General features: G+C 42.9%; 1 protein-coding gene across 1 annotated transcript; it reads left to right on the forward strand.

The window, feature by feature from the left end:
* The first annotated feature begins 1,758 nt into the window (after window positions 1-1,758).
* On the forward strand, window positions 1,759-9,412 carry dhcr7 (7-dehydrocholesterol reductase). Its single transcript, XM_078283470.1, has 8 exons — window positions 1,759-1,834; window positions 2,880-2,988; window positions 4,237-4,459; window positions 4,700-4,790; window positions 4,965-5,178; window positions 6,499-6,703; window positions 6,882-7,013; window positions 7,696-9,412. The coding sequence occupies exons 2-8, from the start codon at window positions 2,882-2,884 to the stop codon at window positions 8,158-8,160; spliced, it is 1,437 nt and encodes a 478-aa protein (XP_078139596.1). The 5' UTR covers window positions 1,759-1,834; window positions 2,880-2,881; the 3' UTR covers window positions 8,161-9,412.
* The last annotated feature ends 7,806 nt before the right edge of the window (window positions 9,413-17,218 follow it).

Here is a 17,218-nt window from a genome sequence, read left to right on the forward strand (position 1 = left end):
TAACTCTTTGAAGCTTTCAGGTTAAAGATATAATATATTATTCTGATGTGTCACGCATTTGTCTAGGTGAGGTGAGTTATTTAGTCCATGCCTTGATTATAATTGTGTTAGGTATAATGTAGCTGCGAGTATTACTGAAGCATAGACTGCATAGAATTGATCTTGGCCTAATTGTAGTGAAACTCAATTATCTCATATACAATCAAAATCTCTACAATAACTAAAACGACTTTCAAATTCAACCATTAATGGTTACTTTAGCTCACATTTCCCTTGTAGGAAATTGAATTGTTACAATATGGCCAGAAGTGAAATATAAAAAATGAACATCTGATATGAAATATGAAATAAACATCTTTAATTCTTCTTGCAGTGTAAACTATTCATTTCATGCCTGCACTCTTCAGAGGGTCTGTCTGTATTGATTGCTGTTCTTTTGCTGCAGCTGTTTTATATGGAAATGTTTAGAGATATTTTTAATGTTCTGAGAATCCATCACAGGAAGACGAGGCAGGAAGCAATTAAAGGACATCACAGGCCTATTTAGACTAAAGCGTTTTTCTTTTTTTTTATTCATAACAGAATCTGAATTCTAACTATGCACATATGTTTTTAAGATGATAACTTAAAGGTCTGTTTTTATGTGACTCGTGCAATTGTGTAACACTCAGATTTAAATGAAAAATATCATGCCACCCCATGATTTCTTGTAATATACCAAATCATAAAACCACCATGTCATGTAAAGTCATATGAGCTTCAATAAATTGTGCCAGTGTACAGTAAATATTACAGAATAAAATTTGCATTTTTCATTATACCTGTCCATATGTCTCTTTCTGCTCTGATGTCATCTAGGATCTTATATGTGTTTTATTCTAACACATCAACACAAGTGGAATTTGGATGCATCTTAACTCATTGTGGAGTGTCACTGCAAAGGGGTTGAAAACGTATTGACCCAATTTTCATTTTAAATTTTTTGCTTAAATTTGTAAAAAAAAAACAAAAAAAACATTGACATTGACATTATGGTTTATGGTGTATTGATGTGTGGTAAAAGTTGTTCCCTTGGGAATACAAACGTTTATACAAATCAAATCAAATCAATATTATTTGATCGTTCTTTATATGTCGTCAATATAATGTCTTGTAAACCTATATGTTCTGGGCACCCTATAAATAAGAGTGCAAGACACTTAAATGAAATTAGCCAGTGAATCGCTTGTGAAAAAAAACGTCACTATTCTCTACACATATCTGACAGTAGTGTGTTGGTGTGTTCCCTAATTGTGCAACACACCAATATCTAAATGAAAAACTTTCCTTTTTCTAGCTAGATCATCTACAGTATACATCTACTAGTTGGAGTAGGACTCCAACTGTTTGTTCCCATAATAGCTGGGCCTCTTCAGCAACTAACTCTTCTTCAACTAACCTATTATGAAAGCCTGAGGTCGAGTGCTGCCATTATAAGACTAGCGTAAATAAAACATCCCAGTGTAAAAACACTCATGGATACATGAAGATAATACTGAGAACGGTTTCATAAGAATGTCAGTGTGTTGTATACTCTGGACAAACCATTCACTCATTGGTCAGCTCGTCAGGTGCTGGTGGCTCCAGTCCGCATTAACCAATCCGAGGACAGAGCCACTTCATAGACCCGCCCTCGCTGCTACGCTATTGGTTGAGTTTTTTTTTTTTACGTAGTCGCGTTATGGGCGGAGTATGTGTCAATACAGTAGACTCTCCAGCGGTTACATGATCAGGAGCACCTGGGAGGGAGAGAGAGACGGCCAGTAAGACATCTTTTGGCTACAGTTTTCCAGCGGTGAGTGAGCTGGTATCTATGACTGGGTTATAAGCCAGTAAAATGTAGGTATTCTTCCTCTGTTTGATGTTACAGTATGCTCATAATGCGGGCTATCACTTGAGGGGCACCGTTCAGCACAAACAGAAAGGATATAACGGTCGTTCATCACCACTGTTGTTAGTAGTATTATAAAACTAGCTAGCTAGTGCAAAGGACAACACAAGTGCTAAGAAGAAGAAAAAAAAGAATGACGGGTTTGTTTTTGTTATAGCCTACAACGTTGGTCTCCTTACAATTCTGTGGGACAAGTTGGTTAAAAAAAACATGAAAGGTTAAATAAGTTTGGAATGTTTGACTAAACTGAAAGGTGTTTCAGTCAACCATCCACCTAGTAGGCCTACTATGTGTGTGGCTGTGAATAGTTCCAGCTGACATGACAGTCTCTTTGCTCTGACAGTGTGTGTGTGTGCGTGTGTGCGCGCGCTTGTGCGATACAACATCAGTAAATGTGGGGAACAACAGCAATCGTGAAAAAAGTTTGATTTCATTGGTATCAATGGGATGCGTCAATGTATCTCTGGATAGCCTCACAAATCTGTTGTAAAAGCTACAGCTTTATCAAGTTGGCCTCCACACAAGGCTCTGCTTGTTATCTCACATCCCCAAGGACACGCACTTTGATTTCCCTCATTACCTCATTACCTGTTTATAAAAGTTCCCCTGACACTAAACTACCTGTTTTCACCTGTTATGGCAGTTGACAAAGGAAGACAGACTTTTTTGCTAATCAGCTCTTTGACCAACTTGCCCTGGTGCAGTAAGAAGATAAGTGGCAGTATCAATTATGTGAGTCTAGTATTTATTTAGTTTTTTATGATGTATGTCGACGCTTTAGCACCCTTTGTACATTCATTGAATGTTATTCTATGTTGCAGTGTCTCAAAAGTACTAACTGCTAGTGCTAGAAGTGAAACTACAACCAATTTTCTCGTCAAGCAAGGGTGAATTGATGTATTCCTTCAAAGTCAACATATCTATCTACCTTAATCTGTTCCTCCAACAGAAATGAATGGTGCAGTGGCCATGGAAGCCACCAGGAGGCGTACCAAGCACAGTACCAATGGCAAAGCATCTACAGAGAGCGAACAGACTGCACAGTGGGGGAGAGCATGGTGAGTTAATGTGTCACAGGTTGTTTTGGGCCATGTTCTCATCTTATCAGCCCATACACAGTTTTTGCAGACAATTTCGAACCATTCCTCTACCAAATCCATGTAAGTGACAAACGTAGCCGACTCAACCCAAGCCCCCCAGGACCTGTGGGATTGGGGCATAAATGCCCAGGTCTCTTAACGAAAAGAACTCAAAAGATATTTTGTTTAGTGAAGGAATATGGAGCACCAAAATCATCGTATTCGTATTAGTGTAACTAGGTATTTTTAATACTCTTCAAATCCTCCTAAGACACACAAAGATGTCACCAGGAAACCTTTTTTGTCCTGAAACACCTGATACGCAAGGATTGCCTTGCATATTCGATTTAGTTGCAACTACTTGTTTTTGCATCTGTGAAACACATGGTCAGTACAGTAGAGCAGCACACTATGGCACCCTATTTGGAAGCCTTCTTTGGTGCATTACAGTGCTTCTGCTTCAAACTAGTGTGACACTATCTGATATTCAGATCATCCTTTGAGAGAGTCCGGCATTTGTTTTTGAGATGAAAAGCTACAAGTGTCATTTGATCATGGCTCTTGGCAACAGTTTTGGATAAGCAGGGGCAGTGTTTTGGAAACCAGGAGGTAAAGTTAATTTTCACTACCCATTCAGATTATATATTATTCCCCAAAATGTACCTTTAGAAACAAACATTTCTTAGCAGTAATTGTAAAAAAGAAAGCCCAAGCTGGCAACTGACGGATATTTCAAATTTTAGAATTGAAATGTCTCAGGTTTCAAGAAATATGCATTATTTATAGCCATCGTGAAATCGGAAGAGTGGAGTGACTTCTGTTAGCCGTACACACACAGTCTAGTGATTTTACTCTGGTCTGGCCCAATGGATACCATACATGCGTGTTCACTCTCATTCTTAAATTTGGTTGTCACTACCAAATTCTGGCAGTGTGTATAGAAATGGACTCTGAAACACTGTGTGTCTGGCGCATTCGTAAACTAAACTTATTTTGGTTTACGTTGATCTTGTCAATTGATGGCTTGTTGCCACACTCTTGCTGAAATTCATTGCCCTTTCTATTGATATTGGACACAATCGAGACCTAACACACTACAAAACTGGAGAAAACATGAGTTGTGAGTTTATGCGAGTTTTCCCCTGAGCAACGTGACCTCAATATTCACTGCATCATTTTCCTATCACGTTCAGTCGGTCTTATACACTATATCCTATTCATTCTCAGGGAGGTGGACTGGTTTTCCTTGTCCAGTGTGATCGCCCTGCTTTGCTTCGCTCCCTTCATCGTCTTCTACTTTGTGATGGCCTGTGACCAGTACCAGTGCTCCGTCACTCAACCTCTGATCGAGCTGTACCAAGGAGAGACCACCCTGCTCTCCATCTGGGCCAAGGCACCCTCATTCACCTGGACCGCTGCCAAGATATATGCCATCTGGGTGGCCTTTCAGGTAAGAGAGAGGAGAGGAGAGATAAAGGGAGAGAAAAGAGAGAGAAAAGTGAGTGAAGTCACCACCATCATGTTGCTTATAATTCATGCTTATAATTCATGGTATTATAATTACTATTATACTGAAAAGCAGTGAAAATGAGGTGGGTACACCTCACAAAAATTATCTTCTCTTCAGCTCTCTACATATAGGGATCTTGGCCGATGCAGAAGGTTGAAATTGGTTCTATTTGTCCCTTAGGTGTTCCTGTACATGTGTGTTCCTGATATCACCCACAAGTTCATTCCTGGCTATGTCGGTGGCGTGCAGGACGGAGCACGAACTCCTGCTGGTGAGCAACATACACACATTACAACATTTGCTTTATTAAGACAATCCAACGGAGAAGGTCCAGTATTACTCTCTTCTCACGCAATTCTTTTTGACAGGGTGAGAGAGTTGTAAAAAATGTTTAATCTCTATTTAAAACACATGCTTCTTAATTTATTTTGATAATTTGCCTTAGGCCTGATTAACAAGTATGAGATCAACGGGCTGCAGTGTTGGCTGATCACCCATGCCCTGTGGTTTGCCAACGCCCACTACTTCCACTGGTTTTCTCCCACCATCATCGTTGACAACTGGATCCCCCTGATGTGGTGCACCAACATACTGGGCTATGCCGTCTCCACCTTTGCCTTCATGAAGGCCTACTTGTTTCCCACAAATGCTGAGGACTGGTGAGTACCGATACACACATGACAGGATGACACGTACACGGTCAGACATACTTAAATACATGTTAAAGAAAAATCCACCCTCAGATACACTTAAACTGTTTGATAGCATCAGTCTGTGATGTTCAATGCATTCCAGAAGTTATTTTGTGATTAAGTAGAGTAGTAATTTACTTTTTTGGTGTACCCACTTTCCCTCAACCTGCCTTGTCAACTTCTACTTCAGTTCTTCTACGGGGTGAAGCAAGGCTCCATTATGCGATTATGTGAATGTTTCAAACACTCTGTGTTGAAAAATACGCTTTTTTATCGTCCTACACATACGGTTCCATGACACCTGCTACAACACACATAAGCCTCGCCAACTCCTGACCAATCACACGATCAGAACAGCTCTTCTGCTCTTAGGCTCATTCCACTGTCACTGTCTCCTCAGCGCCAATTTGGCATGGTAGCTAGCTCTGTGCACCATAACCTAACAGCCCTAGGACCCTGCACGATGTTTGAAAGAAATTTAATCTCTGTATAAGTCTGATCCATCGTTCTTTCAAGCCTTTGCTTTTAAGCCCTTGCTCTTTGATTCTGAGGGAACTGACAGCAAAGCCTGACGTTTTAGATTTTTAGTTTTTTCTGCTATCAAACTCCATTGTAGCTATACTAGAAGTATCTCGATGTGACGTCACGTCATCTACGTTTGGCCACTTATCCACAGGAATAAGAAACATACACCACCACAACAAAATGGACCCAAGAATGCAGAGAGAGACAGACAGCAACACTCCTCAAACCTTGGTCAGGATTTGGCATGGGCCGTAACAACGCAACATACACATACACAAGTAACTTACACGTGACATATTATTTTGTTTTTGCATTTGTTTTCCCTGCACACACTAGTTGCAAGGATGGCTGACTGGCATCAGGGTTTCTGGTCCCTGAATGGAGGCGTAGGTTTGAAGCTCACTTCTGACAAGCAGTTTTGATAATCATTTTAATAAGTGTTTTCCCTGTGATTCCAGTCTTTTTGGACACCCTGTACACAGATAAGGGTGTGCACACAAATACACCAGGGTGCATGCAGACACAAACACTGACTTAGCGGGCTGCTCTGTGTTTGCCGTTACATTCATCTTCTTGTCTAGATTGGTCTCACTGTGGCACTTACACTAAGACTGTTATATACAATATCCTGTCTTTTTGTAGGTTTATGTCTGTTTCACAATATATCTTAAAGGAAAAATAGTTATGCCTGGCACTGCAATAGCACAATAACACAGCGCTGTGTCAACCTGCCCTTTGTTTCCATTTTGTGTGATTCCACAGCAAGTTCACAGGGAACATCTTCTACAACTACATGATGGGCATTGAGTTCAACCCGCGTATCGGCAAGTGGTTCGACTTCAAGCTGTTCTTCAACGGCCGGCCCGGCATCGTGGCCTGGACCCTCATCAACCTGTCCTACATGGCCAAGCAGCAGGAGCTGTACGGCCACGTCACCAACTCCATGATTCTGGTCAACGTACTGCAGGTAAGGAGGGTGAAGGTTTAAGCAGGACAGAAGCGGAGTCGAACATGGTGCTTTCAAACTATTTTCCCTTCAAGAATCTTTATTCATAGGGTAGGGTAATGGTCACATGCCCTGCCTAAATTTAGTGAGCTATGTAATAATCATTACATAATCATGTGTTGATTGTGTTTTCTTGTAGGCCATCTATGTGTTGGATTTCTTCTGGAACGAGGCGTGGTACCTGAAGACCATCGATATCTGCCATGACCACTTTGGATGGTACTTGGGCTGGGGAGACTGTGTCTGGCTGCCCTACCTCTACACACTGCAGGTAACAAATACAGACACTTGTCTGTGATGAATATGTTGGTTTTTGTCATCATTACCCAGCAAACATTAAGACGTTGAATAGATGTTTTGATGGCCTGCACCAGAGTTGAAAACCTGTGTAAATACAGCACCAAAATGAAAGTTGAGACGACTTCAATAATAGTCCATCGCTGCTACCTGCATCGTTAAGTGAAATCGGGACCTCAATATCTTTCTGATATCAGTTCAAAACAGTTTACAATGCTGTTTTAATATGGAATTTGTGCCATAATATCATATTGTGCTCGTTTGGGTTGAAGTTGAACTTACATGTCATGTAAGTGTAAGGGGTTGGCCTTAGCACCTCCTGCATGATACCATCCATCAAATGCTTGTTGGATATCATCATCCTTCTCCTCATCATCATTGTACAGTAACACTCTTTCAAATTCAATTCAGTTCTCAAATTAGAGCATCTAATTACAACTGATTAAAAATAAATTACTAGAACATAACAGTAAAAATCTATTCCACTTTTAGGACTGTGTGAATGTGTGTTCATTGCACAGCGACTATCAGTATTTCGGTGTATGGGGCTAGAGTGATTCTTTACAAATAGAACAACAGTCAAGCAGATGCATTCAAATGATGAATGAATCCAAGTTAGCAGTACTAAATGTAACTAAATCTTTTTCTTTCTCTAGGGTCTGTATCTGGTCTACCACCCGGTCCAGCTGTCCACCCCCCACGCCCTGGCCGTCCTGACGCTGGGCCTGGTCGGGTATTACATCTTCCGCTCCACCAACCACCAAAAGGACCTCTTCCGACGCACCGAGGGCTCCTGCAGCATCTGGGGCCGCAAGCCGGCGTACATCGAGTGCTCATACCGCTCCACGGACGGCGGCGTCCACCGCAGCAAGCTCCTCACCTCTGGCTTCTGGGGCGTGGCGCGTCACCTCAACTACACCGGCGACCTGATGGGTTCGCTGGCGTACTGCGCCGCCTGCGGCTTTGGCCACCTGTTGCCCTACTTCTACATAGTCTACATGACCATCCTGTTGGTCCACCGCTGCGTGCGCGACGAGCACCGCTGCAGCAGCAAGTACGGCAAGGACTGGAAACGCTACACCGACGCCGTGCCTTACCGCCTCATCCCCGGGGTGTTTTAGTCCAGTGCTTCTCAAACTGTTTGGCTCGTGACTCCTTAATACGAAGTACTCGCGGCCCTCTGCCACAGAGTGGTGAACAGGTCAACCAACAAATGGTTTTCCCTTTTCAGGTTGTTTGATTTGGTTATCAGAGGAAGCCTAGAGGCTGAAAAATATTCAGCATTTCACAAGAAAAAAGCAAACAATTAGAGAAAAATCTGAAAAAATTACATGATAATAAATTTGAAAGGTTTTTTTTTTGCAACCCCCTGGGGGGTCCTGACCCCCAGTTGGAAAACCACTGTTTTAGACAGAGGAAGAAGAGGGAAGGAGGGAAGAAAGGATGGGTGGAGGGAAAGTTAATGATAAGTAGAAAGATGAAAGGGGGAAGGGATAGCAGGATTAATGTGAGGTGTGTGTGTGTGTGTGTGTGCGCCTCTGTGTGCGCACGCTTTGTATGGATGGGGAGAAAGTTAACAATAGACATAGAGATGAAATAAACATGAGGTTTGTGTTTGTGCGTGCTTTGTATGGATCACGAATATACCATATTGATACAATTTTGATACTATATGTGATACACTATTTGTATGTATATCTGTATGTGTATAGGCTATTGTATATGCATGCATGTGTACAATACTCATTTGTTTATCTGATTATGTCAGAGGACATTTCCATGTTTCTCCACATTGTTAAACACATTTTGATCACAATAGTACCAGATATCATTGAAACTGGTTTGACTGAGCACAAATCAAACCAGCCCAAGCAAGGCTCAGGTAAAAGATTTTTAAGTAGGTGAAACAGCGGTATTATGTATGCTCACCATACTTAGTTGTATTCCAATTCATTGGCTCCACTGACAATACTTACCTCATATAAACTCATTTTGTAATCTATGTACAATGGTAAACTCAGTTCTAAAATCGATTCAGTTTATTTCCAACATAATACCTTTCTAGACACGTGTAAAAGACTTTCTAGAAGTTATGAGAGATTCAGAAATACACTAACCTGGCTGACGCGGTGGCTCTGTGTGGGGGCCCTTGGTGCTGACGTACTTGTGTAAGCCAAGGTAGAAATATGCTGCTTCCCCTGCTTAAATCAGTTTTTATTTGGTTTGTGGTGAACCCATATGTCTTCTAGATCAAAGTCTAGGCATGTTCTAGCTGTGTGTTTATAGACTTTTGATGTGCTGAAGTGTTTTTGCTGTATCCAACCTTCACAATTTCCATTTGACTACACTTTTCATTCCCTCTTACCGGCACTACCTTGCTTCTGGTGATGAAGTAAGAAAATAAACTGTGGTATGAACTTTTATTCATCCATGTTTACATTCCATCCTTGTCAGTGTCATTTTTCAGAGGGATGATCAATCAGAAGTCAACAGGTTGAACTTGGGATTCACTGTCTCAGTAGACTAAAGCACATACCATGGACTCAACATTAGTGTGAGTCCTCTTTGTGACCATGTTGTGCCTTCTTTCTCCCATTTCTCAAGTGTCTCTCCACTTATATACTAGCCAGTAAAGGAGAAATACCCCAAAACCGAGATGGTGAATACATCCACCTATATGATAACCAGGAAGTCTGGTAAAAAGCCTAGATATAGCTGTAAACACAATGTTCAGAGAGGCTAAAAGAATAGTATGTATTGTCAGAAAGGGTAAGACAAGCACACATCTCTATACCCATACACATTTGATCATGATGTCAGTAGCAATGTCTAACACCAGGGGGCAGTAGATGACTTTAAATCCCGGTGGTCAGTCGGGTTAAGTGAGCTGGACCATCCATCCCTATCTCCACTCACAGCTGAACTGTGGCAGGTCTCTCTTTAGCATTGCGTGCGGCTTCTATTTGTAAATATGAGCAATGATGTAAACCATAAAAGATACATCAGTAAAGTAAAAGTTTCCTATTTGGAGTGGAGTGACCAAAAAGCTTAAACTGCACATAATCACACAAGTGAGATCACACACACACACACACACACACACACACACGCAGTTGTGCATCCCTAGCCCTCTTGAAACAGAACTGGATAAATAAACACAGCTCTAAATCTTCCTTTTTTTAAGGATAAAAACAACGTAAACTTCAGGCTCTTCTCACTGCTTGTCCCTTGTATTTGCTTCTCAAGCTGGGTTCAAGTAGTTTTAAGATGGATATGTATACCAGTATCAGCAGTTTGGACCAATCCAAGCTTGTTCTGAATTGCATTGTTGTTAAATACCAGTTATACTACTGAGCTGCACTGGCCAGAGCTTCCTTATTGCCAGGATAGTCTTTGCGCTATTATCTTATTAACAAAGGCGTCAGTCCAAAGATCTCTTCATGCAGCTCTGATATCATATCCACAATAGATTTTTAAAGTGCATGTGTAATGCATCTTGATAGGTGTAGGCGTTGCTGTGTTAAGCGCTTATGGTTTGACAGTGTGTTCTCAGCGTGTTAGCGGTCCATTGTACCAAGCCGCCTATTATGCCATGTAAGCACTGGCCCATACCCTGAACCTCACCATCAATAGGACTCCTATCACTATAATGATAGAAGTAATGGATGTAAATCAGTTATGATAATGGAAGACCCATTGATTTCCCCCCTTGTCTCCATTCAAAGCGAAGGCAACGTACGGCAAATTCATTACGTTGCATTACATGGAACCAAATTACCCTTCGTTCTCTTTTCAGGCAATTAATCGCTTCTCAAAATATCCCTGAAAGCGAGGAAAGCGGCGGGTGAGAGCGAGGGCGCCTCGCCGCGCCGTGGTCGGCATCGCTCATAATAGAGATGACAAACGGCTCTCTGTGAAGGCGAAGGACATTTGAAGAAAGGGCCGATCTTTTTTGCGAAGACGCTAAAAGCCGGACTATTGAATTTGCGAGTCAGGATCGGGCACTTACCCGTACAAATGGCCCTGCGCGCACAATGACCATATTGTGGGAGCTGCTCTTTACAGCTGTGCATTCATCTGCCGTGTGGCAAACGCAGCAAGCAAAGTGAGAGAGTTTGAGTGAACAGCAGAGAGAATGAGAGACAGGGGGTAGGAGGGGGGTTGAAATGAGATATACAGAAAGCACAATGGGATACTTGGGAGTTGGTGCCAGTCCTCTGCGAAACCCTGGGCTGATTTCCCGAGAGGCCAAATTAGTTTTTATTGGGAGTTTGGGGGAAGGAGACCTGGGGGTGAGAGTTGTAACCAGGAGGAAAGGGGCACTTGAGAGGGAGGAAAGTACATGATTTGTCAGCAAACCGCGGGCACCGCCGCTTCGCGTGTACCATAAAGCACGCCGGGCCCGTAAAGAGCATTCCGAGCCGAGGCAGGCCTAATAATCGCATTGCGGAGGGCGAGGTTAGATAGACGGGACCGATTGCGGTTGGTTGGCAAAGGAGCAGTTCTAGCAGTTCTTCATAATGTTGATTTCCTGTGCTTGGGTTTTCACGGGGCAAATTCATTGCACTACGCTTTTTTTTTCTCCCACTTCCTACTTTAACAGCCATCTCCCTCTCTGCTTCTCTCATTGAGCATCTGTCTGACAAAAGTCTTCTTCCTTTATGTTCTCTCCATTCATCCACGGATCTCGCCCTTCCGTCCTTCCTACCTTCCATCCTTCCTTCCTCTTCTCTTCTCTCCACTGACCTCTGACCTCTGGCTTGGCCAGTGCTGTCAGCTAATAGACTGATGGGACAGCCAGACTGACCAGCAGACTAAACAAAAAGAAACTAGACGGATGCTAAAGGTCAGGGCCTGCAGTGAACGTTGGGGTTATCTCTGTGCTATTGAAATCGGACAAAGACGATGTGACTGCTGAAATACCTTTGGAAGCATCTGTCAGATTATCTGTTTCTCCTCAACTCAGCACCACAGCAACTTGAACTTTACGGATCCGACTCCTCGCAAAGGCGCTCAGAGAGTTGAATTAAAAAAAAGGGATTAGGAGCAGAGAACGAATTAAAAGGATTAAAAAGGGATTGTCAGACGGCACAACCCTTAAACGCATGCAAATCCGCAGCCGACGTGGTAAAAATGATTGCTTCTAGATGCTACATCTCCCGTTAACAAGGCTTCTGAGCGGCGGAAGGCGCCGCGTTCACGCACCAACGGCCGAGTCAGCAGCAGCTCAGTCGCCAAATTGGCCAATTTACATCTGTTCTGAAGGTGGGAGTCGAGAACCTGACTCCCCCCACTATAACACTAATAGTCAGACTCCACTTCAGAAAAAACCGAATTCCGCAGCACTAACGCTGAGCCAAATTGAGCTTGACAGAGCCGCGATGGGACCGGTGTGGCTGTAGTTACACATCCACCGCTTACTGGATTCTAAATGATGGTGAGCGATCGGTGACATTGAAGTTCACTCCCGAAAACACAACCGGGGGAGTCACAGGGGAGCGGATGAGTAATTTGCTTCCACTGACACAGACAGACACACACACCACGACTTGTGCAAACACACGCATGCACATACACACAGATAGAAGGAACAGGTGGGTCGTTTCCAGAGGGAGGGGGGTTTGTTTGACGTGTTTAGTTGCTTTGGAGACGGGTGGATGCGCGTGTGGGTGTGAGAGGGACAGTGAATGTGTGTGTGTGTGTGTGTGTGTGTGTGTGTGTGTGTGGCGGAGTTGCGGGGTGACAGCCAGTTGTCCAGAGGGTAGGGAGGAGGGTGAGGGATATTAGCTGGCACTGGAGTCCAGGGACGAAGCTGCCAAACGGGGCAGAGCCCCAACAGCCAAGCGGCCTTTCCCAGCCTCACCAGCCTCACCCTGCACCAGTATCTGGGATACTAACTGGCACTGGAATCCAGTGACGACGTATCTGGGGGTCAAATTCTGATCGAGGTCCCAATGAGAAGATTCACAAATTTACTCAAGAATTTAAGCAGGAATGGAAAGCTGTCTTTGACTGTTCTCTTATTAAAACATAGCCTACTCCATAACATACTTAGAAACTAGGGATGGGACAATACTGTATGCTTATCTCACGATACGATTCAATACACATTATGAGGTACAAATAAATATAATTTGGATGGAGAGCTTGTGAAATTGTGATGGTCAAGCGTCTCATTTGTGATTACAGCAGAATAACATGGAACTAATATCTCAATTCATTTTTCTGTCCCGTGATACGTATTGTCACATTGTTGATACATTTTTGTATTGCGATATACTCAATTTCGATATATCGTTCCTTCCCTATTAGAAACCAGTGTTAGGTGGAATGAACTGGATATAAAACTTAAAGAAAGAATACAAAATAAAGCATAAAATCTAAAGTGCTTTGTGCCAGATGAATACATTCTTTTCTATATGGCTTTTTTTTCACTCAGAAAGGCATCATGCCAAAGATGCATATAAAGTGATACTCTTTTCTCTCTCTTTTCTTCACAGCACTGGTCACATTAGGGTACTTTAACCTCTTAAATGGCTTATCAGCTTGCAGCTAGCAGCTAGCAGTACATGTGTACCTGGTGTGAATGAGGTATGCCAACAATGCAAATAAACCGTTTTACGTAAGTGGAAGGTCAAAGCAGGCAGCGGTTAACAACCAGAAGGCCTGGGTTCAAGCCCCCTCTGTCAACAAGCATCCGCCCTGCTGGAGGGGGATTAATAAAGCATTACATTATTATTAAAATGCAGGCACCCTCTCCCCACATTGTGACAAGTGGAGGCAAATAACAGAGTAAAATTCAAAATGTCAAGGTATCCCTGCTGCTCTCAACTTCTCTCTCAGCAGAGTCACTGCGCTGGTCTGAACCCATCGAGAGATGCTGAATGTGCCTTGCACTTACTTTCCCTTACACATTAGCTGACTGGTCTGAACTGGATCTAATGATAATTGAAGCGGCAGCAGCGCCTCACACAGCCCCTAATGGCCTCCTCTTCAATAAATCACTCTTCCATTACCTTCAATCACACTTGCCACAATCGTACACCATTATAACGCCGCACGGCAGCACAGATCGTACATGACGACTAATGTCTCTGGTCATCCCGTCCTTTGCCGTCTCTGTTTTCTGAAGTGTGCACAAGTCAGAAAAGTAGATAAGTCATCAAAGTAGAATCAGGGGTTTGATATAACACTATGCCTGGCATGAACTCAGCATGTTGACCACACACATCTGCACATACTTCTTACTGTAATTGAGTAGCTTTGGCATGTGATTGTACTTTTTTGAGTGTTTTTTGTTTTGATTTGATTTGTTCTTAAGTATGCTTTGGCTGAAGTGTTGCACTTAGCTACATTTTAAATCACATCCATTACAGGGTATAGATTTTGTAAGCTATTCATAAGCATTGCATCAGACACTGGCCACTTGTAAACTGTGGAAGCCAAATGTGGAGCCATTCACAGTGAATGGTCAGTCAGCTAAGAAGAGTAATCTTGCTTTGCTTTGTTAAGTTATGTGTTTGTTTGTGTGTGTTTTCTAACATCTAACAATGTTCTCTTTTGTAAAAAGTAACTCAGTAACTTTTACTCTGAGTTCATTTAAATGAGCTACTTTTTACTTTTACTTAAGTAGATTTTTATACCAGTAATTTTACCTCTTAAGATTGCACTTTATTGCACTTTATTGATCCCCTAGGGGAAATTAACTTAAGTAGCACTTCAGCAAAGTAACAATACTTCAAATTGAGTAGGATATTTTGGTACTTTTCCACCACTGCACATCTGTCTCATAATGGTTAAATCTTGCCATTTGTTGGCTGCCCAACAATGTTTTCTTGCTTTGTTTCACATCGTAACCACACGGACTCCCCAAACTCAATCTATCCCACTAGCCATCACAGTGGTGAGCCTAGATCTGCCTCGCCACATTATTAGTGTTGACCTTTGCGTGTTGGTTCCAGCGCTGACACCGAGCCAGAGGAACCCTGCCAGAAACTGAGCCAGGAATAAAGAGCAAACACATGTTGCATTTTACGAACAGTCCAACTGTGGAATCTACTTATGCAGAGATGGATACAGGTCCGCAGAGACTTCAAAACCACGCTAGGCTCTCCACACACACACATACTACACTCCCATCCACACCCTGCAGCTTTCCCCTCGCCTGATCCCCAACTTTCCCCCCCATCCTCCCTCATCTATTCTCACCCCATCCTCACCTTCATCCATAACCGGGACAGCTCCGAACACATGCTCCCGGGCCCCGCCCTGAATTTGACCTTGATCTCCCCCGCCCTGCCTTCTTCACCATAGTAGGCCCTCCCACCACAAGCTGCGGTCCCGCGCTCCATCCCACATCTATAAACTCACCCCCAGCGTCACCCGTATCACCGTTCCTCATGTGACTCCCTTACCAAACCGAGCCTCGACTCATCCCTGGCCGCTACTCCCCTTCCTCCTCCTCGTCCCTCTATCCGTAATAACTTGCGGTCTAGTGAGCGGTGTCCTTTTCAGCTGCTCGGCTCATTTCTGCCTCCTCAGCAGCTTGTGAGTAAATTGGTCAGCGGTGGTCATTAACAAGTTATCTGTGGATGGGATGGGTTTATCGGCTGCTGCACTGACCTGCACACAGACGTTAGACTGAACCGGACTGTGATGAATTCCGCTGTGCTGTACACAATCATTACATCTCATCTCAATCCAGTTTTTACAAGTACATCACTATCTGAGCTGTCTGATGCCTGTTTCATTTCCATTTTGGGAGTCGCTGTGTGTGGATTGGAGATCCACTGCATTGTTGTTAATGTGGTTAAATGTGTCTCTGACCACTTCTGGAGTTGGTTTGGGTGATCAGATCTTCAATGCGCCTTGGATGCATTTACACCTGAATTGAATAGCCTACGCTTAATCTGATTACAATCCCATAACCCTGGTGGCATGCTAATGCCAGGTGGAAAGGGGCTCACTGTGTACAATCATTGCATCAGACTGGACTAGGCTGTCAGGAAAAGTGAGGATTACATGGAGTAGCCAGACCCCTCAGGTCATCAGGCACTGGTCTTCTACACGTCCTAAGAATCAAAACTAATTCTGGTGAAGGTGCGTTCAGTCACTATGGTCCCACTCTCTGGAACAAATTGCCTGATGACCTGAGATCTACCACAGCAGTGTCCTCATTTAAAGGCAGGCTTAAGACCTTCCTTTTTTCTCAGGCATTTGGTTAAGGGTATGAGTGTGTGTGTGAGAGAGTGTGTGTTTGTATACATATCTAAATGATGCACTTTGTTACTTTCAGCACGTGCAGCACATTAAGTTTACATCTGTAAGAAATGTGCTATATAAATAAAATTTGATTTGATTTGATATGATGGAGTAGACACAACTAGAAACAGTTTGACATTGAACTAGAGCAGTGGAAAGTAGGATAACATGGGGGAAGACGCCCCCTGGGGCAAGAGGCCCCAGGGGGGCCTCTTGTGTGTGTGTGTGTGTGTGTGTGCGTAAATTCAGTTGATGGAGGCAATAAATGGTCATTTAAAATGGTATTCAGAGTATTTTAAAGGTAGGGGGGCATTTTGCCCCACTACTGGGAAAAGATGCTAGATTATTATATTGCTATAACAACAAAACCAAATATTTTTTTGATTAATTATCCATAAACGTGTGTTGGCTTGTACATGAACATAATGTATATGCTAAACTTATACCCAAGAATGTTGCTGTTTAATAATAAATGGATACTATTCTTAAGGGGGGCGTCTGGTGGAGGTTGGGCAGGTGGATGGACGGATACAGTTACCTTCAACTCTGATGGTCCAGGTTAAATTCCCAACTCATGACAAGACGTTTTCTACTGTTAGTGAAGTTTTCATTTTCAGCAAAGGTTTTTCTTATTTAATCATGACCAAAACCTAACTCTAACCTTAACCAAAGTTGTTTTATTTGCCTAAATGTAACAGTTAGCCAACATTTTCACGTGATGAACATGTGAAAATAGCATGTCCAATTTGTGCTATTGTCATATAATCCAATTCGTAGTGGAGGAATGTAACCTAATGTTTCACAACATTTTATGAGACTGTGTTGTATTTTACCATTGGTCATTACCAGTGCTTCATTTGTAAATGATGAGGTCCCGGAACACCAAGGGGTCGGCGTTCCCGCGAGTCGGTGTGGAGG

Source organism: Centroberyx gerrardi, chromosome 1 (assembly GCF_048128805.1).
Source record: "Centroberyx gerrardi isolate f3 chromosome 1, fCenGer3.hap1.cur.20231027, whole genome shotgun sequence".
Lineage (NCBI taxonomy): Eukaryota > Metazoa > Chordata > Actinopteri > Beryciformes > Berycidae > Centroberyx > Centroberyx gerrardi.